Below are 25,540 nucleotides of genomic sequence, written 5' to 3'. Positions count from 1 at the left end.
TCTCCTTCAGGCACAATGATGGTTAAGAACCCAGCCTCTGGAGCCAGACTACCTAGGATCAGATTTCAGCTCTGATGCATATTAAGACCTTGGACATAGCCTTATACCTCTGTCTGCCTTAGTATCTTCTTCTGTGAAATGGGGATACTATTTCAGTGTCGTGAGTAAGTGTAGTGAGGGAAGCTTGTGAATGGCAGTCTTCACAGGGATTGAATATGTCTGTAATAGGTATGCCATTCCCTGAGAGAAAGCAGCTTTGGGAAGACAAAGGTTGACTGTTAGGAGAAACATCAATTAACTCAGGGGCCACCGGGAACGCATGTGGGACAAAATGGATTCGATTGCTGACTTTGAGATTTTAAAGTTTAGTGGAAAGACCATCATTAAACAACACAATATATGGTTGTGTTAAATATTATAAAGAGCTATGAAGATGTTTGATAAAAAGGCTTAATGTGGTCTGAGGAGTCAGGGAAGGCTCCGTGGAGGAAAGGACGTCCGGCCATTCTATTTGCCATGTGGGGCACAATCCAAGAATATAGTTTATATGTGTCTCTGCTATAATGTTGTACATGTGGTGTAAACATAAAACCATAATCAAACTTTTTCTTCTCCTAATTGTCTAGTGTGTCCTCTTCACCTTACTCATTGGTGTGAATTTTCTCCACTACTCTTTTTCACATCTGGGTCACTGACTGTTGCATAATCTTTGTTTTCTTTCTTTTTCTTTTTTTTTTTTTTTGTGAGTCCTATACAGTCTGCTTTTTAGGTAACTCTCCTGCTTCTCTAGAACTATAATCCATCCGCTCCAACTGTTTGCCACCGACAGCTTAATTGCTCCTCCGATTTTCTTTCTGTTAGCCAACATCATAGTATTGTCTAAGAATTTTATTGTTTGAGTAGGGGCGCCTGGGTGGCGCAGTCGGTGAAGCGTCCGACTTCAGCCAGGTCACGATCTCGCGGTCCGTGAGTTCGAGCCCCGCGTCGGGCTCTGGGCTGACGGCTCGGAGCCTGGAGCCTGTTTCCGATTCTGTGTCTCCCTCTCTCTCTGACCCTCCCCCGTTCATGCTCTGTCTCTCTCTGTCCCAAAAATAAATAAAAAAACGTTGAAAAAAAGAATTTTATTGTTTGAGGTTTCTTCCCCCCTTCTATTTTTTGTTTATGAAATACACAAATTTAATGAAAACTATATATTTAAGCTAGCATATCATGACCAAAAAAAAAAAAAACCCGAAAACCAAAAAACCTGTCCAAAGAAACATTATTTTGAGAAAATTAAAAAAAAAAAAAGTCAGAAATAAACAATTAGCCATTCTTTATTCATTCAGCAAACATAAAGTGCTAATTAGGTGCCAGCCAGCATTCTGGGAAAGAAATTCCTCTGTGGTGCACAGTACTTGCCTTCAGCAATATCACTTTATGCAGTAGGGGTGGGCAGGGAGAACTGGAATGACCGGCAAGATTAAGATGGAAATCTGTCTTGACGAAACCTTATTTTGCTGTAAGTCAGTGCAGTCTAACAACTGAATTTCTTGTCTCTTTCTAAACCCTATGGCCCTGCCCCCTGCTTGAACTTACATGGAGTTTCTGAGAATTCTATCTAGACTAGGCATTCTGTGATGGATTCATTTTACTTAGAGGCAATTCATTTAACTGATGCATTGAGTGCAATATGCAAGCATTTTAATCTTGCCTGATATGTGTAGTGGCATTCAAATAGTAAATTCAAGTAATTATGTTTTTAAAATAATGAAAACATGCACGTTGCCATTTTTATTTCCTTATAAAAATCACTGGTAAATTAATAAGTTGCAAAGTAGTGATTATAAAATTAAAAAAAAAAAAAGTAAACTTGTTGATAACATATGACCTCTCAGAGAAAGGTTAACAATAAAAATATAGCTCATTATTTCTGAAATGCTTTATTTAGTATTTTAATTTTATTTAAAATGACATTTGAATTATAATTATCATTTTGGAAGAAATTAAAGATTAAGTTTAACAGGTTGATTTGCTTTGGAATTATATTAGTCACTAATGAAATGCTTTAACAATTTCCTTTTAGTGCTGTAGATGTATTTAGAAAAAAGGAGTATGATGCAGCAGTTAAAATCCAGAGCTGGTTTCGAGGATGCCGAATTCGGGCATATCTCAGGTATGTGATTTTTGTCATAGAAACGTCAGATATATCATAAAAATATACTCCTCAGAAAATCTAATTTATTCATGTAAGTGCTCATTGCAGATAAGCTTTCATTTTACTTGTAATGAAGTTAATAAATTATATGATGCCCTTTTGGTTTTTTCTTACACATCAAAGAACTAAATTATATTGACCATATCTCTACTTTAAAAAATTCTCAATATCCTAAATATACTAGATTAGATTTTTTCTTCACATTCCATAGGATGTGACAAATGACTGGACTTGTATTTATAGGAATGAATTCACTGCTGAGAAAGCAAAACCAAAACAAAACAAAAAGGAAGCTATTCCAGTCTTCTCCAACATGTTGATATGTAAGGGCAAATGATGCCAGAATGCTGCCATGCTGCTTTTAAGAATTTTTTTTTTTTTTTTCAACATTTATTTATTTTTGGGACAGAGAGAGACAGAGCATGAACGGGGGAGGGGCAGAGAGAGAGGGAGACACAGAATCGGAAACAGGCTCCAGGCTCTGAGCCATCAGCCCAGAGCCTGACGCGGGGCTCGAACTCACGGACCGCGAGATCGTGACCTGGCTGAATTTGGACGCCCAACCGACTGCGCCACCCAGGCGCCCCTGCCATGCTGCTTTTAAAGAGACAGAAATTGATCCCTGCTTATCTTCAGTGCTCAAACTTTCCTTCAGTCTCTTACAATTCCAAAAAATACTGCCCGGGATAAGGTGGAGGAAGAACATGCCTCGTATGTAATAACTCACTCAGATGGCGAGCTGGGGATTATGATGTATAGTTCCTTCTATTAGCTAGTAGGAGCCAGACTTGAAGTTTGGGCACTATACAAACTAGGAACATGGCGGCAAAGAGACTATTTTCTTTAATTGAGAAGATTAATAAGACATTAGCTTGGATAGACTGGGTAATATAAGGTGAAAGAGGAAGTGTTTCTCGACCTCGAGAACTATTTCTAAGTACTTACAGTGACTCACATCGATAGTGCCCGACTTATTTCTCAACATGTCCCTTTGACCAGTTTTATAGTCTTACATTCAGAAATATTTCCAAGAAATAGTACTGGAGAATAATTGAAATTTAAAAATGTCTAATCATAAGCCCAAAAGGAATACTGAATATTTATCTCTGCCTTTTTTTCTACCTCAAGAAATGAAGAATTCTACTGCAGAATGATAGTTCTACTTTTTAAAAGTACACCATAAACTTGGCTTTGAATTTTATTTCTTGAATTATAGAAAGGTATAGTCTAAGAAAAAATTTAAGAGTGAATCTGGTTCCAGGAAAGCATACTAATAAGTGTATGTTTTTCACAGGTATTTACACAGAGTAGCAACTGTTATTCAAAAATGTTGGAGAGGTTACTTAGGCAGACAACATTATCAACTAATTGTGAAGGTAAATATTATAAAGTTTTTATATATTAGCATTTGAATCATACAGTATGCTGTTAACTTACTTCAGTCATTTACAGGCAGTTTGAAGTTATTGGTAATGAATAATTATGTAAGAACAAAATTGGTTTTAAATTTTGGAATGAGACCTCTTCTGAGAAGCCTTTTCTGATTTTCCATGGGAAATTAATGACTCATGGGGCACTTGGGTGGCTCAGTCAGTTGAGTGCCCAACTCTTGATTTCGGCTCAGGTCAGGATATTGCGAGTTTGTGGGATCGAGCCCTACTTTGGGCTCTGGGATTCCTGCTTGGGATTCTGTTTCCCTCTCTGCCTCTCCCCTGCTTGCTCTCTCTCTCTCTCTCTCTCTCTCTCTCTCTCTCTCAAAATAAATAAACATTAAAAAAAGAGTTAATGGGGGCGCCTGGGTGGCTCAGTGGGTTAAGCATTCGATCTCAGCTTAGGTCATGATCTCACAGTTTGTGAGTTCGAGCCCTGCCTCGGGCTCTTTGCTGACAGCTCAGAGTCTGGAGCCTGATTCCGATTCTATGTCTCCCTGTCTCTCTCTGCCTCTCTCTGCCTCTCTCTCTCTCTCTCAAAATTAAATAAACATTAAAAAAAAAAAAAAAGAGTTAATGACTCATTTATTTGTACCCGAACTACAAGAGATACTTGATTTTTGGTAAAGTACCTTTCACAGCGTATGCATTTATTTGCATTTATTTGTTGATGATTTCCTCTAGTTTCTGGATCGTGAGCTCTTTCTAAGTAGGCACAGTAGCCTGTTCATGTTTGGACTGTCGACCTCTGGACAAATTCCTGTTCCATAACATAGTGAATAAACATTTGTTGAATTGAAGTGCCCAAAATCAGTTCCACCAAATATAAAAATAAGGCACTTTCTCCTTGTGCTGCTTACCTTTGACTATTATTGGCTGTTGGGATATTTTAAAGATTTGCCTTAAGAAATGCAGTATACCACAACCATCTGTATCCATGATAGCCTTGCAGAAGTATATGATAGCATGCCAACATCTACTTCGTTCAGCTAAGACTTTTAGGAAATGAAGAAAAAAAAATTTAATCTTTTTTAAATGTTTATTTGTGATAGAGAGACAGAGACAGAGTATGAGCAGGGGAGGGGCAGAGAGAGAGGGAGACACAGAATTCAAAGCAGGCTCCAGGCTCTGAGCTGTCAGCACGGAGCCCAATGCAGTTTGAACTCACTCACTGTGAGATCCTGACCTGAGCTGAAGTCGGAGGCTTAACCAACTGAGCCACCCAGGCGCCCCAGAGAAAAATATTTTTTTGATAAAAATGAGAAAGTTTTTAACCAGTACCCTACTTCATTTACTTTTTGGTTTGTTACTGTTTTCAATTGTGATTGTTTGTTTTTCATTTATTCTTGATTAGTTGCCTCTAAGTGAAATTAAAAGATGTAAATAGGAAAAGATAAGAATAAGGTGAAAATGTTTATTCAACACATTTATGAGCTAAACCTAGAAGATAGTCACTTCAGTCCCTACACCTGCACGTATTTCATAATAACCTTCTCTAAATAACATGATTTTCTCAAGTTAAGTCCCTATACTTCTACTAATACTGTATGTTTCTAGTTAATTAATATATGTCACTTAAGTTCTTAAAATCCACCAAAAGACAAGTTTATTCTTTTAGCTCAACTGATTAAATAAGCCCACTCTCCTGTCTATAACAAATGTAAAAGGCTTCTCATTAATCTCATCAGTTGTTAGCATGGGTTTCCTGTCTGGAACGCTAATGTCTTACATCATTGACATTTCAGACTGCTTAAAAAGTAATTTTTAAAAAATATTTATTTATTTTTGGGAGAATGAAAGCAAGGGAGGGGCAGAGAGAGGGGGGCAGAGGATTTGAATTGGGCTCTGCGCTGACAGGCTGACAGCAGTGAGCCCGATGTGGGGCTCTAGCCCATGAACTGTGAGATCACGACCTGAGCCAAAGTCGGATACTCAACTGAGCCACTCAAGTGCCCCAAAAAAGTAATTTTTAAATTTTGAAATAATTTCAGATTTACAGAAAAGTTGCAAAAATAGTCCAAAGAGTTCCCATATATTCTTTGCTTTATCGTTTTCTCTCTTGTCTCTCTCCCTACATGTTTTTTTTTTTTGTATTTTTTCTTTATGAATACATGTCATTAGTTATTTTGAATCATTTGAGACAAAGTTGCAGAAGTGATGCCCTTTACCTCTATGTTTTTGAGTGGTGTTTTCTACCATAACCATACTAAAATGATCAGAATCAGGAGACCATTATCTGTATAATGCTGTTAGCTAATCTATACACTGTATTCATATTTCATTGATTGTGCCAGTAATGTCATTTATAGTAAAAACATATTTTCCAAGATGTTACATTGTGCTTAATTGTTGTGTTTCTTTAGTCACCTTTAATGTGCTTAGCCTGTGGTTGCCTTTGATGACTTTGATGTTTCTGAAGAGTATAAACTATTTTTTAAGTTACTTCTCAATTTTGGTTTAATTATGTATCTTTATTTTTAAGATTGAGGTTATGCATTTTTATCAGGAATACATCTCAATACATAATATTAGGAACATGATGTCAGTTTATCCCATGATAGCTGATGCTAACTTTGATAATTTAAAGTGGAGTCACTCACACTGTAGACTTATTTTATCTTATGAGGGGATATTTCAAGACTGTGTATGTATATCTTCTTTCTCATCAAGCTTTTTTTTTTTTAAAGTTTATTTATTTTTGAGACAGAGAGAGACAGAGCACGAACGGGGGAGGGGCAGAGAGAGAGACGGAGACACAGAATCGGAAGCAGGCTCCAGGCTCTGAGCCATCAGCCCAGAGCCCGACGCGGGGCCCGAACTCACGGACCGCGAGATGGTGACCTGAGCTGAAGTCGGACGCTTAACCGACTGAGCCAGCCAGGCGCCCCTCATCAAGCTTTTTCATACTAGGTTTAGCATTCAATGATGGCTTTGGTCAGAATCAATTTTTATATTTGTTAAATAGCAATTTTCTAACTCTGTCATTCCTTCTACATTTACTTGTTAGCATATTAGTATAAGAAAGAGCTTTTCTTGGTCCTATTTTTTAAATTATTTACATCAATGTGATGTTCATGCTCAAATTGTTCAGCATGAACAGAAGCTCCGTCAAACCAACTTTTAATAGATTCAGATTGCTTAGAGGGGATGATCAAAAAATTATTTTTTCATGGAGTGCTGAGTGATTAAAGTATTTTTTCATGGAGTGCTGGGATCTTGATCCCATTATTCTTTAGTGGTTGGGGATCTATATCAATGTATAGACAAAGCAATGAAGTAGACCTATATGCATATGACGTTCCATGAACATTACTGACTTAACTTCCATTGTTGTAATTACTCACAAGCCACTAGTCAGAAGGTTATGAATTACTGAGACCTCTTTTTAATCAAATACACAAATACAAACATTTCAGTGACTATTGTTAAAGTATTCATCTTGGGAATCTATATTTATTCTAATGATGCTGGAGTTGCTAAAAAAAAATCTTAAAAAATTCATATAATGAGCCATTCTAGAAAATGTGTCTTGTTACTTTAATGTCTTAACTGAGTTTGGTCAAAAAGAGTATTACTCATGGGGCGCCTGGGTGTGTTAGTCGGTTAAGCATCTGACTTCGGCTCAGGTCATGATTTCACAGTCTGTGAGTTCGAGCCCTGCATTGAGCTCTGTGCTGACAGTTCAGAGCCTGGAGCCTGCTTTGGATTCTGTGTCTCCCTCTCTCCCTGCCCCTCCCCAACTCGTGATCTGTCTCTGTCTCTCTCTCTCTCAGTCTCTCTCTCTCTCTCAAAAATAAATAAACTTAAAAAGAATAATTAAAAAAAGAGTATCACTCAGTATGATCACTAAGTTATTCTCTGGTTTAGGATCCAATTGTCTGAGCTCTTGGGGGATGGGGGGAAAGGTGGAGATTTTCCTCATTTAGATTGGTTTTTGATGGTTTTTAAGTTTATTAAGTTGTAAGCTATTTTAGAATAAGTCCGTTTTATTTATTTATCTATTTTTGCCATTATGTACACAGTACCTAACATAAGGATCTCAAATAACATAATCAAATCTCAATAAGTAATTATTGAATGATATTAAAATAGCTGCCATTTACTGGTTGACGACTATGACTAAAATATTATAGTAAGCATTTTACATATTTATTGTGTATACCAACTAAAGTCTTATACCAGTCCTATGAATATCATCACCGTTTTATCAATGAAGAACTTTAATCTTAGAGGTGGTTATTTCCCCAAGGACATATTGTTACTGATAAGTGGAGGAAAGTTCAAACCCAGTTTGATGTGATTCTCAAACTGTTCGTAGTATTGAGTTGGTAGGCAACTGAAGTTAAGTTCATTATTGGAGATTTCCCCCCTTTGGCTTATACAGAAGTCCTTGAGGCTTAAGTAGTGCTAACATACCACAGATCCCACCTTTGTGGAGCCTTCATTCAGGGGAGGCCCCTTGTCCTCGCCCATGGATTTGATCTCTCAGTGTTCATCCTTTAAGAACTCTATTGTTAGTGGGCCACATAAAGGGAATGGGAATTTTTGTTAGAGCCCTATCCCGATATCCCTAGTACTTTGAGTCCTGTCTCTTCCACAGCTGCCACCAAGTTTATTCCTAGAGTTTCAGCCACTTCCCAGAAGCAATAGGGATGCCAAATGTTGTATTTCCTTATTTCAGAAAGCTAATGCCCAGCTCCTTCCCAGGCATGTGGAATCTTTGCTCCTTTATTTCTCTTTCTCTGCCCACACCTCCCCTCTTACTATCTCTCTACCATTCTAGCATAATTTCTCAGAGCTCAGGTTTTAGGAAAGCAAAGCTAGGTAGATATAGACAGTCACTCATAAGCCATCTGAAGCAAGAATGCATGAAAGGACCTGCTACTTTCTTGGGTTGGGGAGTGGGGTGTGAATATTGTCTAAGTCTACATTAATTATCTTATCACACACATTAGTACACACTGTCACACACATAGTCTGTAGTATCTATGTTTAAACCATTTCCCATATTTATTCTGCATAATTCTTTTGGCCTAATAGCTATATACAATAATAATAATGCCATATAGTACCCGATTAAGTTATAAAATAAGTGACAGAGGTTAGTGATTTTGAAACTTTAGTAACAGAACTCCCCCTTCACTAAAATTTTAGCAGAATTTTTAGCTCCATCTGGTAAACAGTGCAAGCAGTGCAGCTGTTTTGGAAGTTGAAGAAATTCAACTGCTTGGACCTTTTCCCTGTGGCCTCTATTGTCACCCAAGCCACCTCTGCATGATTCGAAGGCCACTGGTTTAATTTGCTAGTCTGGGAAAGGATCACAAAAAGCTAATGATATTAATTGCCTAAGGGAGAAGAAAACTGGGTACTTGAGGAATAAACATAAGGAAGAGATTTTTTTAGTATTATAAACTCTCCTGTAGTCTTTGAATTTTAAGCAATGTGAATGCATTATCTATTAAATAAATTAATTAAAAAGGAAAGCCAATTTAAAAGGAACTCTCCCTACCAAACACATGAACAGATAATAAGGGCTTCCATAGGGAGTTGATGTAATCTCCAAAGATCAAAGAAATGAGACTTGAACTGACCCTCAGGGGATTAGTGGATTGTAGACCAGGAAGGACATTTCAGTTAGGATCAGCATAAAGGAGGCTGTGAAATTGGGAATGAGCACGTTGTAATGGGAGACAGGAGGGGTGGAGCTCAGAGAGTTTGGGGAGTTGAAGAAGGTTGGTCAGGAGTTGAATGTGACTTTTATAATTTCCTACATTTGAAAAGGAATTTCTCATTTAAAAATTCTTTATATCCAATATTTCATATTTTCCAGCAATAATCTGTCAAGTAGAAAGTACACGTGTTATCTTCATTTTATTGATCACAAAATGGAGACTCAGGAAGATTAAATGATTCACCTAAAGTTCTTAGTTCCTGATATGTATAGATCCACATGGTAACCCCTTAAGGATTTTCTCTGCATGTCCCTCAGATACCCCAAACCTGCCCCTCCTTACGTATTCCTTTATTCAGATAAACGGTACAACCATTCAACCAAAAATCCAGTAATCCCAGACTCCCCACTACCTCCTTCTCCCTACCCTTTATCTCCTATCAGCCATCAAACACCCTCCATTTCCCCTCATAAAAGTCTCTTGATTTCAACCTAAATGTCATCATTTTGCTCCCATGTGGACATTCCTTCTTGCCATAGCCTACAGTATGGAGTTCTCACTCTTTCATTTGACATGTCAGGTGTTTCATGGTGTCCCGGTTTCTTCTTCTCTGATCTCACCTGTATAAAACATATGCACCTGTGTAAAATATACCGGGACACATTAAATCATTGCCAAATGATTGCCAAATCAATTGCCATTAAATCATTGCCAAATCACATGGCCAAAACATGCAGTGTCCCACAGATTTTTTTGTAAATGCCTTTTACCTTGCTGGAATGCCCTTTTGCACTTTGACTTCCCTCCCATTGCTACAAATCCCTACTTCCTGTTCTAGACTTAAAGATTAACCTCCCTGCTCTCCTGAAGCTGCGTGTACAATGGTGGGAGACAGGAGATATCAGGTGTGCCTTCCTAGCTTTGTTCATGTAGGCATTTGTCCCACTGTGATACATTTGCTTATTTACATCTCTTATTTGACTGAGAACTGAATAGTGGTGACTTTTCAGTTTACTGCATCTTAAACTTATCACAGTCAATGTCACACAGAAAGCCTATAGAAATGTTTGCTAACTAAATGATTCACAGGGATTTATGTTGGATGAGTCTTGCTTATGGTCAACGTAACTGATGATTAGTATCAATATGGGCCAAAACTATTCACTACCCTCTTCTTCATAAAAGAATGATTCTTTCCCATCTCATTGATTTTGGACTAGGCCAGGTGCTTTGAGCAGATGGGACATGCCACACTCAAGGTGACATTTTAAGAGGCTTTCTCCCTCTTTCCTTCTGACACAAGATAGGCCCATGTCCATCTTGGGCTGCTCCTTCATCCTTGGGGTTAAGATGAAGAAATGTAGAGCCAACGTAGCTACAGGGAACCCTAGTCGACAGTTAATGTGAGAAATGTTTTGTTTTGTAAGCTACCGAGATAGCTGCATTTTTATCTCAGCAAAGCTGATTAATGGTTATAATGATAACAAAAGCATGCATGTTTATAAGAAACATTCTGAATGGGGCACTCAGTGAAGCTTACAAAAAGATGTTTTGAGCTTTTTGAGTTTGTGATGATGTTAGGACACCTCCATGTGGTGATATCTTGTAAGGCGATTTTGCCGTCTCTGCAGAGTGTCTGGCATATAATAATTAACACTCAACAAATGCTTATTAAAGTGAACTATTGCATGGGAGTTTAGATTAAGAGTCAGAGCTGGAGATAAAGATTTTAGAGCCATCATTGCAAGATGACAGGATTCTCTACCTGAAGGAGAAAAATATCTTAAGAGTACAGCAGAGGACCAAGAATTGAGGCTTGTGGAATGCATTAGGTAGGATTTAGGCAGAGGAAAGGGGTATAGACAGATAATAACTAGAAAAGCAGAGACACAAGGTCACAGAAAGCAGAGGAGAGAACTGATGAAAATTTGGCATTGTCAACAGTCTCAGATGTGGCAGAAGTCAAACAGAAAGTGAACTGAGAAAAGAGAGAGGTCCTAGGATCTCCTTAGATAGGTTCAGTAGTTCTAGACAGCTTCCCTCAAAATTCTATGAACTAAAAGATTTCTATCCAGCTTTTAAATAATTTTCATAGTGACACCAGCTAGCTTATCTAGTCCTAAAGTATCATGGGTTCTCTACCACAGTGCCCTCATTAACTCAGGATAATAGATCATTTCCAATTATCTTTTGTGATTTGGCTCTTGCTTCCTTGATGAGTATTGTTTTTGTTTCTTTTTTTCTCAACCTCCATTTCTGGCCTTCCTGCTGACTTCCAGGCTTCTGTGTCTGGCAACATAAACCAAATTTGTCCATCCTAGGGGTCCCGGATTGTTGATTTACAACCTTAAACATCTTTTCCTGTTAGTGAGGATATGCTCTGATTCTTCTTTTTTAATAACAACAATTTGATGGTTATCTAGTGTAGTGTGTGTGCTCTGTGCATAATGCATTTCCATACCTGCTGAGCAGCCTGCTCTTCCTGTTGGAAACTCAAGAGAGTCCTACTGTTACGGGACCTTTCTTGTTTTCAACCACTCTGCTTTATTTCATAAGTGGTGAGGTGAAAACAGTCGTTCTTTGGTGATAAGTACCTGAGAAATGTTGAAATATTTTTTCATCCATGTCATTTCAAGCACTAGCATTTTGAGTGTTACCTGAGTGAATTCATCACTATAACCTCTATAGGATAGTTGTATACATCTTGATATCCTTTTAAATTTTCTTTTCTTTCTTTTTTTTTTACATTTTATCATTACATAGTTTACTTTATGTTTAATATCAAATGCACTATTTTTTCTCACCACTCGGAGAGCAGTAAGTAGAAACACTACCCTAATGTACATGATTAATTCTATATGCATTATAAATAAATAACTAACTAACTATAGTCCTAAACAGCTCAGTTGAGATCATTCAGTGAATAACATGTATGGCAACCACATTAACAGAATTTAATTAAAACTTTGTGCTGAAGTGTGAATAGCCTATGGTAGGACCATTTAATTTACTAAAACACTATTAAAAAATAGATTATTCCTCAAATTATAAAAGTCATTTTCTATATTGCTGAAAATCACAGCTCACAATATTTATATAATGCTTACCATTTTACTGCTTCTTACAAAGTTTTCGTATTAGGTTAATAGTTGAAGGAGTAACAATGGAAAGAAATTTTATTAACTTTAAGTGGGACAAAAGATGCCATCTACTATAAAATTCCATTATATGTTGTCATGATAAATACCAGCAGGGTTTTTTTTTAATGGATAGTAAAAATATATAAAATATTGGTCACTGTTTTAAAAACTAATGAGATTGACACAGTTACTTCTACAGACATTTTTATTTCTCTTAATTAGATGAATAAATGTTTCTTTGATAGTTACCAACTCTTTTTATAAATTTCTGTAGAGGACTTCCAAATAAGTGGTAAGTTAATAAGGCAACATTTATCACCCATTAGTGTCAGAGCAAAAAACTGAAACATATTTTTTCCCTTCAAGGTCTTGCATTTTAGATAAATATCAAAGGCTAGATAACTTAAGTTTCTGACCTCCAGATATTAACTTAAAACTTTCTTAATATGTTTTCATAATTATGAAATTAATTTAGATTTGGTTCCCCTGCTTTTAAAGATTATATTAATAATAACTGTGAGAAATAGTATAATTGGCTTTTAATGTGTGTGTGTGTGTGTGTGTGTGTGTGTAAAAAGAAAGGGTATTTTAAAAATCAGCTGTTGATAATGAACAGATTGGTATCAGTTGCCAACAAACAAGGCAAAGCATATGCACAAAATACTCATGATTATTTGGTAATAAATCATTTTAATGATTATACTCAAAATTATGAAATGAGGATGGCACTGATGTGGAAAATAACAAAGGCTCAGGCTCATCAGATCTGTTATCCATATGTGCATAGCTTCTAAAAGTTCCATTGTCATCACTTTAAGGCAAATTTTTCCTTTGTACTGCCCAGTCGAACAAATAAAGCCAGTTGATCTGGTCAAGTTTATATAGATGTATTACTCAAAATTATTACAAACATGTATTGTTTTAGGTATTCTGCTTTTGATGAGAAAAGGGGAAAAAAAGAGAGAGAGAAACAAACCAAGAAACAGACTTAAGTATAGAGAACAAACTGATAGTTACCAGAGGGGAGGTGGGTAGGGGGATGATTGAAATAGGCGAAGGGGATTGAGGAGTGCACTTGTCTTGGTGAGCACTGAGTTATGTATAGAATTGTTGAATCAATATAGTGTACACACGAAACTAATATAAGTACGTGTCATCTATACTGGAATTGAAATAAAAAACTTAAGAAAAAAAATTTTTAAAGTGTTCTGCTTTTGAAAATGATTAACCATTTCTCCCTTGAAACTCATCTTTTTTTTTTTTTTTTTTTGGTTTTCAACCTAAATACTCAACAATAAAGGAAATATGAAATAATTTGTGGTATATTCCATATAGCAAAATACCACATAGCCATTGTATATAAAAATATGTGAATGAGGAACTTAAAAATGGGGAACAAGAAATATCTGTTCTAGATCTATACAGATCAAGGTGGAAGAACCTTTAAGAGAAATTAAGCCACTGGAGTTGAAGGAGAGGAATTGGCATTAAGAGTTTAAGACTTAAGAGGGGAACACTTCTAGTTCACAAGGTCTGGAACAAGGTTAGAGGAATGTAAGGTACACTGAAGTGTTGGTCATTGGGACTGAAAAAACAGGCAGTTGTGGGATTTTGTAATTCAGTGTGCTGTCCACATGAATTTGAAAAGTCTTGAGATAATGGCTGGAGTTGTGATGAAGGGTGAGACCATTACTTGGTGTCAGAATCTTTAGAGCAGATGATTGGAGTAAGTCAGGGAGAGGTGAGGAGGAGGAAGGATGGAGGATAAGTAATCTGAGACCTGAGGGATGACAACACTAGAAAGGAATAGAGGGTATAAACGTGGAAAGCTTGAGATTAAGATGTAAGGTTTCTTGTTCTTTTGGTTTTTGTTGTTGTTGTTGCCCATTTAAAAAGAAATTATTTCTGAGAGAGAGAGAGAGCATAAGCAGGGGAAAGGAGCAGAAGGAGAGACAGAGAATCCTAAGTATGGACGCCTACACAGGGCTCAATCCCATGATCCTGACACCTGAGCCGAAATCAAGAGTCAGATGCTCAACCAACTGAGCCAATCAGGCACCCCTGTTGCTGTCCTTTTTAAAGGAGTCCTTTTTACTGGTTTGTGAAAGTATGCTTTGGAACTAGGAGAACGCCAGCTTCCTCCAGTTGATGGCACTTGGAGTGGGCAAGAAAAGATAGTTTGTCCTATAAATGCTTGCAAGAAAAACAGGAGAGAGAGGATTTGGACAGCTAGCAAAGAATGATAAGACATTTTGGGCAAGGGGACTACTATGGGCATGGAGGTGAAGAAATAAAAATAGTAATTGGATCAGAATGAGCTTTAAAGGAATGGAGTGGTGAGAGATAATTGGGGGAAAAAATTGGGACCTGATTGTGGTGAGGTTTGAATATCACTTGACCTCTAAGAGAGTGGTTCTCATTTGTCCCCAATCACCCTCCCATTGTAATTCACCTGATAGAAAAAAGAAATAAAGAGAGAAACTCAAAATATGAAACATGCTCCATCGGTAATTATGATCCAATCCCACTGAATAGCAGCCCTGTCCAAAAGATTCACATGGATATTAACCGCTCAGAAAATTGTGTTTTTAAAAAGGATACATCCTCCAAAAAATTTTTTTTTTCTTTCAGAAGCCTTCTAAAAATTGAGCTGGATCACATGGCAAAGGCCATACAGCTAACAAATAGTTGATTTAGTGTTGAAATGCTGTTTTTATCCCAGAAATTCTTCTTGCTCTGTTATAAATGCAACATATCAATTCTGTTTAGCCTTCTTTCTCTCTTTATTTCCCCCCTCCCACTTTCCCTTCCTTTGTTTCTTCAACAAACATTTGGGGAAACATCTAAAATTGAACATCATATTTTCATTACAAGGAACTAACACCATTTATGCCTGATTTTCAGCCCAGTCTTAGTAGACTTGTACCTTAATGATAAAATGGGAAATTAATAAATAGTAAGACAAATTTTAAGACTTTTGTCTGCTGAGAAATTACAGTAGCTTGTCATTCTTGGATATGTTATTAATATTTAGTGGCTAGGATACTCTTTGCTTATCCAACTTCATGGAATGGAAAAAAACAAATTTCTAGAACAATTCTAAAAAATAATATTAGGAACAAGGCCTTTGGTATGTTTATATTTTAACTACTTCATGTAATCCAAAGAACAAACACTAGTATAACAAACAGTCATCATTGCTCAGAATGGAAATAAAAAGACTTAGATGAAATAAATTTTACAAAGTTTTAAAGTGTCTGTGTCTCATAGATAGCTCATGGAAATGAACAATTCACCTCCACCAATGTTTTTTGTTAGTGTTTTTTATTTTATTTTTTTTAACCTTTTTTTTAATGTTTATTTTTGAGAGAGACAGAGCACGAACGGGGGAGGGGCAGAGAGAGAGAGGGAGACAGAATCAGAAGCAGGCTTCAGACTCCTAGCGGCCAGCACAGAGCCCGACGCGGGGCTCAAACCCGCCAACCGCGAGATCATGACCTGAGCTGAAGTCGGGTACCCAACCGACTGAGCCATCCAGGTGCCCCTTGTTAGTGTTTTTTTTTTTTTAATTGTGGTAAAATGCACATAGCATGACATTTACTATTTTTACCATTTTTAACTGTACTATTATTTATTATTTAGTGGTATTAGGTATATTTACATGTTTCATGCAACTATCATCACCACCTATCTCCAAAATCGTTCCTTCATTTCAACTGGAAACTCTGTACCCATTTAGCAATAGCTCCCTGCTCTCTTTAACCGCTGGTAACTGCTATTCTCCTGTCTCTGTGGGTTTGACTATCCTTGGTACCTCTTATAATCGAGATCATGCTCTACTTTTCGCACATGTATTATTTTTGTTACTTTCCAAAGCAAATACATTTAATATCAGTTAGTGGTTCAAATGAGAATGGTGCATGGGAATCAAAGTGCTGTTCCACCTTTTAACTATCAAATTCAGAATGCTTACACTAAAAAGCTAGCTCTGTTTTTTTCTCTTTGTTCAGAATAAAATTTAACTTCTTACTTTAGGAATTTTACTTATTGTTAAATTACGTACTTTTTGCTACAAAATGTGTAGTAGCACCAGTGAAAATCCCTTCTCTAATTATCATCAACTGTGTCCTAAGCACCGTAAATATTTTATCTCATTTTAATCTTCACCGAACTCTGTGGAGTATGTACTGTTCCATTTTGTGAGCCTGGGAGCCACGACCGGCAGACTTGAAGGAACTCGTTCAGAGCCACACAGCTGGTAAAAGCAACATCCGGGACTGAACTCGCTTCTGTAGCTGGAGAGTTCACACACACTCCGTGCCGCTAACTGAACAGCCGTGTAATAAAGCTGAGAAACACTACCTTTTTCTGAACCCACACTTTCTCAAAAATGTAAATTTTAATGTTTCTTCTGTAATAAAACATTTAGTGGTTTCATCTGCCTCGATGTGACTTGAGGAAATATGGTATTAAAGTAAATCTTTTAAATTCACCTCCAACACCAAGAATTATGCCTTGCTTGCTCTGATGAAGAAAGAGAATTTAAAGTAAAGCAACATCATTGTGTTCATTTGTAAATAACATATTGCAGCCAACTGGTTCTTAATTGCTCAGACTGTTGATAAATAATCCAGGCCTGCTGCTCTCCACAGACAATTTGCTTTGGATCAGACCAGGCAATTCAAACAATACTAATTACAGTGAAAACCTTTGTATGAATTTTTGTGTGTTGCAGGGACGAAAACCCCTATATAAGTGGTTAAGGCACTTATCTCTGATTTTTACCTAAACATAACACCTATTACCTGAGCTCAAGTTCTATCAGTCAATGCATTTTGATTGAATAAGAATGGATCTAGTAATATTTTGTGTTAAAAATATATATTTCATTGCCCTTACTGTTTATTGTACTGTCATGAATTATGTTAATTCTATATTTTTGACTGAAAGATATAACAGACACAGAAACTTCATTTAAAGCAATGTTTTCATTGAAATAAGCCATATTGCTACACGATTATGGAGTGTAACAGAGATTTGTTTATTAATAGACAAATGTGTCTATACTAGAAAGAAACCAAGACCTCAGGAAGTCTTTGCTATATCAGGGGATTTGCTGTAACATGATATCATTGTATTTATGATTTTATGGTGTTAAAATGAATATTAAATGAAACAAAATTCCCAAGGATTACTCAGGAGGCAGCTAAGTACATAACATTTTGTACAGATGGTTGGAAGGCACAATTTTGCTCCATCACTGCATCCATATCCTTGAACGATTTCGACTGAAGACAGCATTTCTTTGAATTTTTCATTAAACCAGACGTCTTGAAATATGAATTCCTTTTATGTTTCTGTGAGTTTTGGCTAAAAGAACCCCAGTGAATAAATCATACAATACTACGTGTCACCAGCACTTGTGAATATTTCTGCTTTGTTATTCTATTCTCAGTAGAGCACCATTGATTATCAAACTCAGCGGAGAGCATTTTATGATCATATATCTCCATTAGCTCCTAGTTTGACTACCATAGATTTTTCTGGTTAAGCCTGCATTATGTATTAGGAAGCCTATCTCTTCAATACAAAGTTTGATTTCATTTTTCTAAGCCTAGAACTCTTATTATGTATTATGTATAAAGATTCTTATCTTTTATATGTAAAAATAGGCTGCACTGTCTTTGTGTAACTGGAATATATGCCATCTTTTTTTTTTCTTGATTCACAGTTAGAATTTTGTACTATGAAGATGAATCTCTACAACGCAATGGCTGTCAGGGTAAATATTTCTTCACTTGTTAAACAAATGAAAAGTCAATTGTGCCCTGAGTTCGCTTTTAATAAAACGAGCAAACCAGAATAATGCAAATTTGATTGATATGCTAATGGTTAGAGAGAAAAGAGTACATAGTTAAAAAGTTAGTTATACTAAATAATCTTGGCAGTGTTAAAAATTAGAGTAAAATGTAAAACATGTAATTATCAGTGCTTATGTTTTAGAATGTTAAATATCTCTGAGCCATAACTAGAGAAAGACCGTAAATATTAATGAAGCAATGTATTAGTTTCCATATGTCGTATAGAATATTGTGATAAATAGTTGAACATGGTTCTGGAATATAAGATGCCGGCCCAATACAAATCAATTAGAAATTATTCATATGATTTAACAGTAATAAAGTCAGTTTCCACCTTCGAAGTTTTATTTCTGTCATCTCCGTGTTCATTTTTACGTGTTATTTTCCTAATGGGAAGCTGAACTTAGTGATTATGAGGCTGGCTTGGTTTCTGCCCAGATTTTGGGAGTGAGCCCAACAAAAGTATTATCTCTCTTGTCTCAGACAGTATGGTAATAGCTTAATCGTGGCGCTATTATAAATGGAGGAATTACTTTGGTGAATTTCATTAATGTTCTTAAAACTTATGTTGCCTTACTATATTCTCTTTCATTGATCTATGAGTTCTTCTGCTAATAATGTCCTTTATTTTGGATGAGGCAAGGTAGTAAAATACCTTCTGACTGTCCTGTGCTGAACTATGGCAGGTGAATTAACATTACTTTGATTATTTATACTGTTTTGGGAAGGGGTCTTTCCTCTACAGGTATGGGTGTGCACAGAGCCTGGCCCAGGGACAGTCTGCACGTTCAGTCTGTTCACCTTTCTGTTCTTTGTGGTCTAGGGGAAAAAGGAAAAGGAAGAAATAGGTCTTTTTGCTTCTTTTCCTGAACCAGAGGTAGAGACTATAGCTGCAGTGGGCTATTTTTACCTTTGTTAATGTATTACTATAGGAAAAGAATTTGGTTCTCCTCTTTTAATGGGAATGCTTGAATCTGGGAATTGAGGAGATTTTGATTCTCTGCATAGCTCTGCCAAAGACCTAACATCTGAGCCTTCAACACTGTTAGGTTCTTCCTTTGCTGCTTACTTTGTGTCGGACGTGTCTGCAAAGTACAAACCAACAGATGACCGTTACGGTAAAGCGGTTGATGACCTAAGACTTAGATGCCTCCCTATGTCACCAGGGGAGAGAGAAAGAGAACCAGAAGACAGAGTTAGAAAAATGCATTCTGTTGTTATTTAGCCCCCAGTCTTCTTCTTGAATTCTTATCTGGCTTGAATCATGATTCTGTTTACCTAGATTAGAAGTATCTAGGTAACACTTGGAACACAGAGTTTTTGATTTACTCCAACATCATACTAAAACCTTCATTTCCTAGTAGCATCGCCCAATGTCAACTTGTCTTTGATTAATGTCAATCGACAATGTTGAACTTTACCTGAGTCCTGGGATCATGGAAAACAACAAAGTTTTAAAAACCCCCCACCCTTTGGGTTCTGGAAACGGCTTACTGCAAAAAGAAAAAACAAAAAATTTACCCTTCACCACATGACTTATATAAGAGGCACAGATATGCCCTTTGTTTATCTATGACACGGCCAGTGCCCACCTTCCCAAGTTTCCATTCTTTACCTCACAAATGATTAGCAGAACTGCTTGTCCCCATTGATCAATTGGAAAAACATGTTTATTAGCCAAACTGTGATTAAGGCTCTCTTCTTCCCCCTGAACTTTAGCCAGCATAGAATACCTCCTCCTGAGAATAGGCTGGCTTTCCAGTAAAACATTCTCTGATCTACTGTACAATTATGCCACCCTTTCATCCCACTTCTGCATATCAGGTTCTTTCTAGCCTCGTTTATATCTTCCTGTAAAAGAAAAACTATTTGTGCCGAATTCTTGACATACTTGCAGATCTTATGGTCAAAGTGCTCTCCCTCTGGCAGTAGTCCAATCCATCTATGGTGGTGATCACAATACTCCCTCTTCCTTGCAATAATTCTTTCAAATAAAGTCTCTCTTGCTATGTCTGGGTTTATTTTTTATTTGATACATTTCAGGAGAGAAGAGTAGAGGTGTGATGCAGTGGCCATTAAAGTGAGGCAGAGGAAAACTTGAGCTGATCGACTAAAGATGCATAGGAGTGTTTGTGAGCCATGTGGAGGATGTAAACACTACTGTGGGAATTTATAATAAAGACACTTCTCTTAGGAAGATGTTCAAAGACTGCCTTCAGAGGTTTGGATGAGTTGACTTAGTAATAGACTAGGTACTTACTTCATGTTCCTAAGATGAGGAGTCAGGAGAGGGGCTTACTTGCATGGAGGCCAAAATGATTGCCTAACAAAGATGAAATTTTAGTACTGGTTGATCACAGTGACCAGAACTGAATTTATTTGTAAGGAGTGAATTTTTGCAAGATGGGGCTCGGAAGACTTTACTTTCTGCAAGAGTGAATGGCTGAAGAGATCAGCGTGTGGTCCACATCCCTTCATGCTGTGCACATCAGAAGGCTGGATACCTCTAGCTGAAGTTTTCCTTCTAATACTCACACCTCTACCTTTTCAATTCATCGGCTACCAAGTAACCTTGTTCAAAATAAATGTCCCTTAAATGATTTAAATATGGATGGCTGTTCATGTCCAGGAGGAAGAATTTCTAAGAGTGATGGATAACTACCAAAATGTATACGGGAATAATATTCAGACAGATATATGTGCACTCAAATCGTGAATAGGATTTTCACATACAATAGAAAATAAAACTTTTGTCTTAAGTTGCCTTATATACTGAGCCAATTACAAATTATATGTTTGACTGTTGACTCCTAGCATGACAAGTAAATTATCATCAATTGCCAAAGAGGCTAGTGGAGCATTCCTGAAAAGAGAGGGATTGTAAAAGTATGCTTTTGGCCTATCCATTCCTATGTAGAGGTCACTTTTTTTATAATGAAGAATAAATTATATGTATGTGATTTTTTAAATATAATAGGTATTCATCTCCTGATTTGCTGCATTTATTTTTTAAAGGGTCACCTTCTCTCTAAAGACTTTACGATCCCCCTACCCATGTAGAATTGATCACTCTCTCTTTTTATGTCCTTTTACCATCGACATACTTCTGTTATAGAACCTGTAACATTTTATTATCCTTACTAATTTACATGCCTGTATCCACCCCCCACACACTGTAAGTCCCTTGGGGCCCAGATCCTATCTTCTTAGTCTTTATATCTACAGGACCTGGCTTATAGTAGGTGGTTAAATAAATGTCCCTGAATAAATCATGAATGTTGGCCCATTCTTTTCTAAACAAGGAGTTAAAAAGTCATTTGTTTTAAATACTTTTTGTTTAAGCCCCTCAGTGTCTTTGTTGGAAATTACTTAAGCCTTTGCTGGGGGATCTAAGCCTTTGCTGGGGGATCTAAGCCTTTGCTGGGGGATCAGACCTTTTTGAGAATCTGATGGGGTTATGTGGTAGAGATAGATTGGATGTGGTAAGGTGATATTTGGTTAGTGCAATTCTCACATGAATGGAATATCTCATGAACTTTAGGACCTTTCGAAAGTATCATAACATGTACAGGTTTGAAGGAGGTTTGCTATGATATAAGCTACTGTCAAAACCCACAGTATGCCTTTTCAAAATCCGTTAACGATATGCTGCTAGGCCAGTGACAGACAATTAATACAGCAATAAATTGCTCAATAAATTTTTATATTAGCTCTTGGGGCCTTATTCCTCCCATTTCTCTATGGGACATTTTATTGCCTTTTGGTCTTTAATTCGACTTTACTCCAGATTAGGGTTCTGCTTTTCCTCCAGCATTTTGGCTGTTCCATTGTAGATCTCCTCTAAATTTGGCCCCCACTTTTTTTTTTTTTAGTTCTCTCTTTTTGAACAGCTTTTAGTATCTTACACAAATGTCATGAACTGATTCAGTTGCTCAACTCATTTCTCCCCGTATCCCATTTAGATATACAATTGTGTATCTTTTTACAGCCTGGAGTAGAACTGACCCTCCATTTCTGATGCCAGTAAGCTTCTAACTGGGTATCACCTCAGGTTCACCCAACACTGGGCTTAGCGACTCAGCTGAATATAGTCGGCCTCAACCTTGTCTTTGAGGCTCCTATTGCCCCAATAGAATGACTCCAGATTCTCGCGCTTACTACCTGAGTGTGTGTGTGGACACAAATAGCTGGCAGGTGTCTGAGTATACCTTAGTCAAACTGATTGCTGGTGGGAGCTATATGTCTCTGAGGCCAGGCAAGAAAAGGATTACAATACCACGTTTTCTCTTGGTAAGTCAGAACCATTAGTAAATAATAACAATGAGTTAGCAGTTACATAGCCATTACTGCCTTCCAGGCACCAGTCTAAGTATTTTAAATATTTTAACTCTTCTCTGTAATACTCCCAACCAACTCTTACAGGTGGGTATCATGATTCCAATATGAAAGCTGAGGAAATAGAATCACAGAAAGTTATCTTGCCCAAGGTCCCACAGCTCATAAGTGATAGTGTTAGGAATTGAACCCAAGAGATCTGCTACTCACATTTGTGTTACTTGTGATCTTTTGTACTCTTGCCTTCACTGCTAGTCTTCTCCTTTGCTCAGTCCGGATGAGAACAACTATGTGTACCCCAGACTGAGCTCTTGTGGAAACTTTATTACTCACACTCTGATTTTCTTGATAAACTGATCCCCTGGTCCTCACAATTCATGAGCATCTTACCGGTAGTACATTTTACTCAGGGAATTCTAAACTCGGTGGCAATGAGTAGGAGACCAGGTTGAGTGTCATATGCTTCCCCTTGCAGGCAGAATTGGATGGCTGAGGATGACAGACCTCTCCTTGTAAAAGGATATTCCAGCTGTGGCCTTTACACACTGGTCTTCTAGCGTCAGAATTCGTCCTCCATCGTAACTCAGGACTGCTGTTTTCAACTGCTAATCTCTCTATACATGAACTCTTAGAATATACTGGTGTTTGGTAAACTAAACATAATGAGGATGTATAATCTGTCACAGATTTTGGAAGTTAACAAAGGTGAACTCTCTGAAAATTATGCTTTCCTTATAATGTCTTGCGGAAAGCCTCCATTGGGTTATCTTCTACATCTTGAGTCCACTTTGTCTGTCCTAGGACACCTGGCACCGTATCAGATGAATGTAAATTTCAGGAAGTGCTAATGTTTAGTATCTTAGAGATCTCTTAAAAAATATGGTCCATCAGACTTTCTTCTCACTTCCAAAATCTGTGAGGAATGAGAAATGGAAATAATTTAGATCTTACAGAATTTTAAAAAAACTACAGATATAATTATTTCAAGTAGAATTCCTTTTATCTTAGAAACCTTATACATGTTACTGATCAATCATATGTACTTACGTGATGATATTCTTCTGGAACCCAGAGAGTCTCGCCTGATCCTTTATTATTTCAGTTATTTTAAATGATTTCTCTTGAAATTAGTGCCCCAAAACATTTTAGTTCAGATAGAAATCCTCACTTTAGGAAAATTAAAAGACTACAATAACAGGAGGATCACTAGATTAAAGATCACTTAAACAATTTGCAAAGTAACCATAATGTTATTGGTTCTTCTTACAGGTCTGGATCTGTATAATACAAATTTTAATTTATAAACCTTAATCTAGCTTGAAACATCAAATAACCGTTTTCTTTCGTTTCCCACTTGTGTCTAAAACGTAAGAATGTGAGAAACAATGATATGGTAGCTTTACTTAAAAAATAGTTACATATGTGCCAGCTATATAAAGATCCATTTCAATCTCCTAAACCGTTTATAATCTTATTTTCATATTTATAATACTATAAAGTACATATGTTTAGAATATTGACTCCATGATTAGATGGATAGAGATAAATAGGTAAAATAATTCAGGGAAAAAATACTGAAGTTCTCTTATACACTAGACATTACGTTAGGCTCTAGGGATACAAAATAAGTAACACACAGTCTTATTCACACAGAGAAAGATATCCCAAAATGTCAGCCTAAGGAATAAGAGGAAAAGGATTATACAGACCACCTCAAGCTTTTGCCTGATGATGGACAGATATTTAAATGATGGATCACCATGCAAAAGAATATCTCTTCTCCCCTCCTGCTACTCCTAGTACCAATATCATTGTGAAATGATTAAATAAATTTGTAGAGCAAGGAGTATAAAGTCAGAGTTGGGAAACAATATTAAGGAGACGAAACTACAGATGGAATGATTATCCAGAATCTTCTATTGGTTAAAAATATCCAGTTAAGATTTCCATTCATATATGTATATTTTTGACATGATAATGCATCAACACGGAGTATGAAATTTGGATATTGTTGTTCTTTAAACACCTTTGAAAATTTAGTAAACCTACTTTTTCTGTTCTCATGGTATAATCTAGAATGTTGATATTCTAATAAATGAGAGTATCATTATGAGTAAGAGTTCCACTTGTATGCTCTCATATACATTTAGAGCATTAATACTAGGTAGGTTATTATCAGTAACAGAAATTTTGTTTTCCATGTCTTCATTTTAATTTTAGGTGAGAAGACATTGTGATTTTTCTCTTTTGGTAACATTAAAGTTACTATGAATTTTGAGGAACAAAAGTAAACCAATGGAGGGAAAATCTTTTCTATGAGCAGATGGCTTTTGGTGTACCAAGGTTTTGCCATTTGTTTTAGTGCTTAAAATAAACATTATTTATAAAACCACTTACATTTTGATGTTACTTAATGAGGAATATGCATCATTGATTTGACTAGCTTAAGAGGTCATTTAGAACTTGCCCGTTAACAAGCTGTAATCTGCTGAGCACACAATGACTTTGTTTAAAATTATCTATTCAGAGCTGATCAATGACAATAATTGTTTTATACCAATCACTTCTGAAAGTTACTAATTACTTTGAAGGACATGAATACTAGCTTTTCATCTTTTTTTTTTTTTTTTTTTTTTGAAGTCATAACCCATTCACCTTGAAACTAAGGAATGTTATGGAAAAACATCTTGCCTACTCAAAGAACTTTTTTTTTTTTTTAATTAGAAGTTTATTCGCTAGTACTAGGATATCAACAGGAAATTTAGGTAAAATTGAAGATGTCATTTGTTCCTGGAATAGAAAGGGTAGTAGAATCTCCACAGTATTCTATCTTATGTCAGTTAGTGATTGTTAAACTGGGCTCTTTACGATATAGGAAATTGGTATCTTCTAAATGAAAGAACAT

At 36.6% G+C, this 25,540-nt stretch overlaps 1 protein-coding gene across 3 annotated transcripts in view; it reads left to right on the top strand.

Annotated features, from left to right (window-relative positions):
* The window catches only part of SPATA17 (spermatogenesis associated 17), a 226,374-nt gene that overhangs the window by 9,556 nt on the left and 191,278 nt on the right, over window positions 1–25,540 (top strand). For 2 of the 3 annotated variants that reach the window (XM_053908969.1, XM_019465641.2), the window contains exons 2-4: window positions 2,066–2,155; window positions 3,492–3,573; window positions 18,171–18,221. In XM_053908969.1, the coding sequence (XP_053764944.1) occupies window positions 2,066–2,155; window positions 3,492–3,573; window positions 18,171–18,221 (223 nt within the window). The remainder of the gene's footprint in view (window positions 1–2,065; window positions 2,156–3,491; window positions 3,574–18,170; window positions 18,222–25,540) is intronic. The other variant, XM_053908970.1, reaches the window with a different exon arrangement.

This window comes from Panthera pardus, unplaced genomic scaffold (assembly GCF_024362965.1).
Source record: "Panthera pardus isolate Hobbes unplaced genomic scaffold, ASM2436296v1 HiC_scaffold_21, whole genome shotgun sequence".
NCBI lineage: Eukaryota > Metazoa > Chordata > Mammalia > Carnivora > Felidae > Panthera > Panthera pardus.
This window is presented reverse-complemented; position numbering and strand designations above follow the sequence as displayed.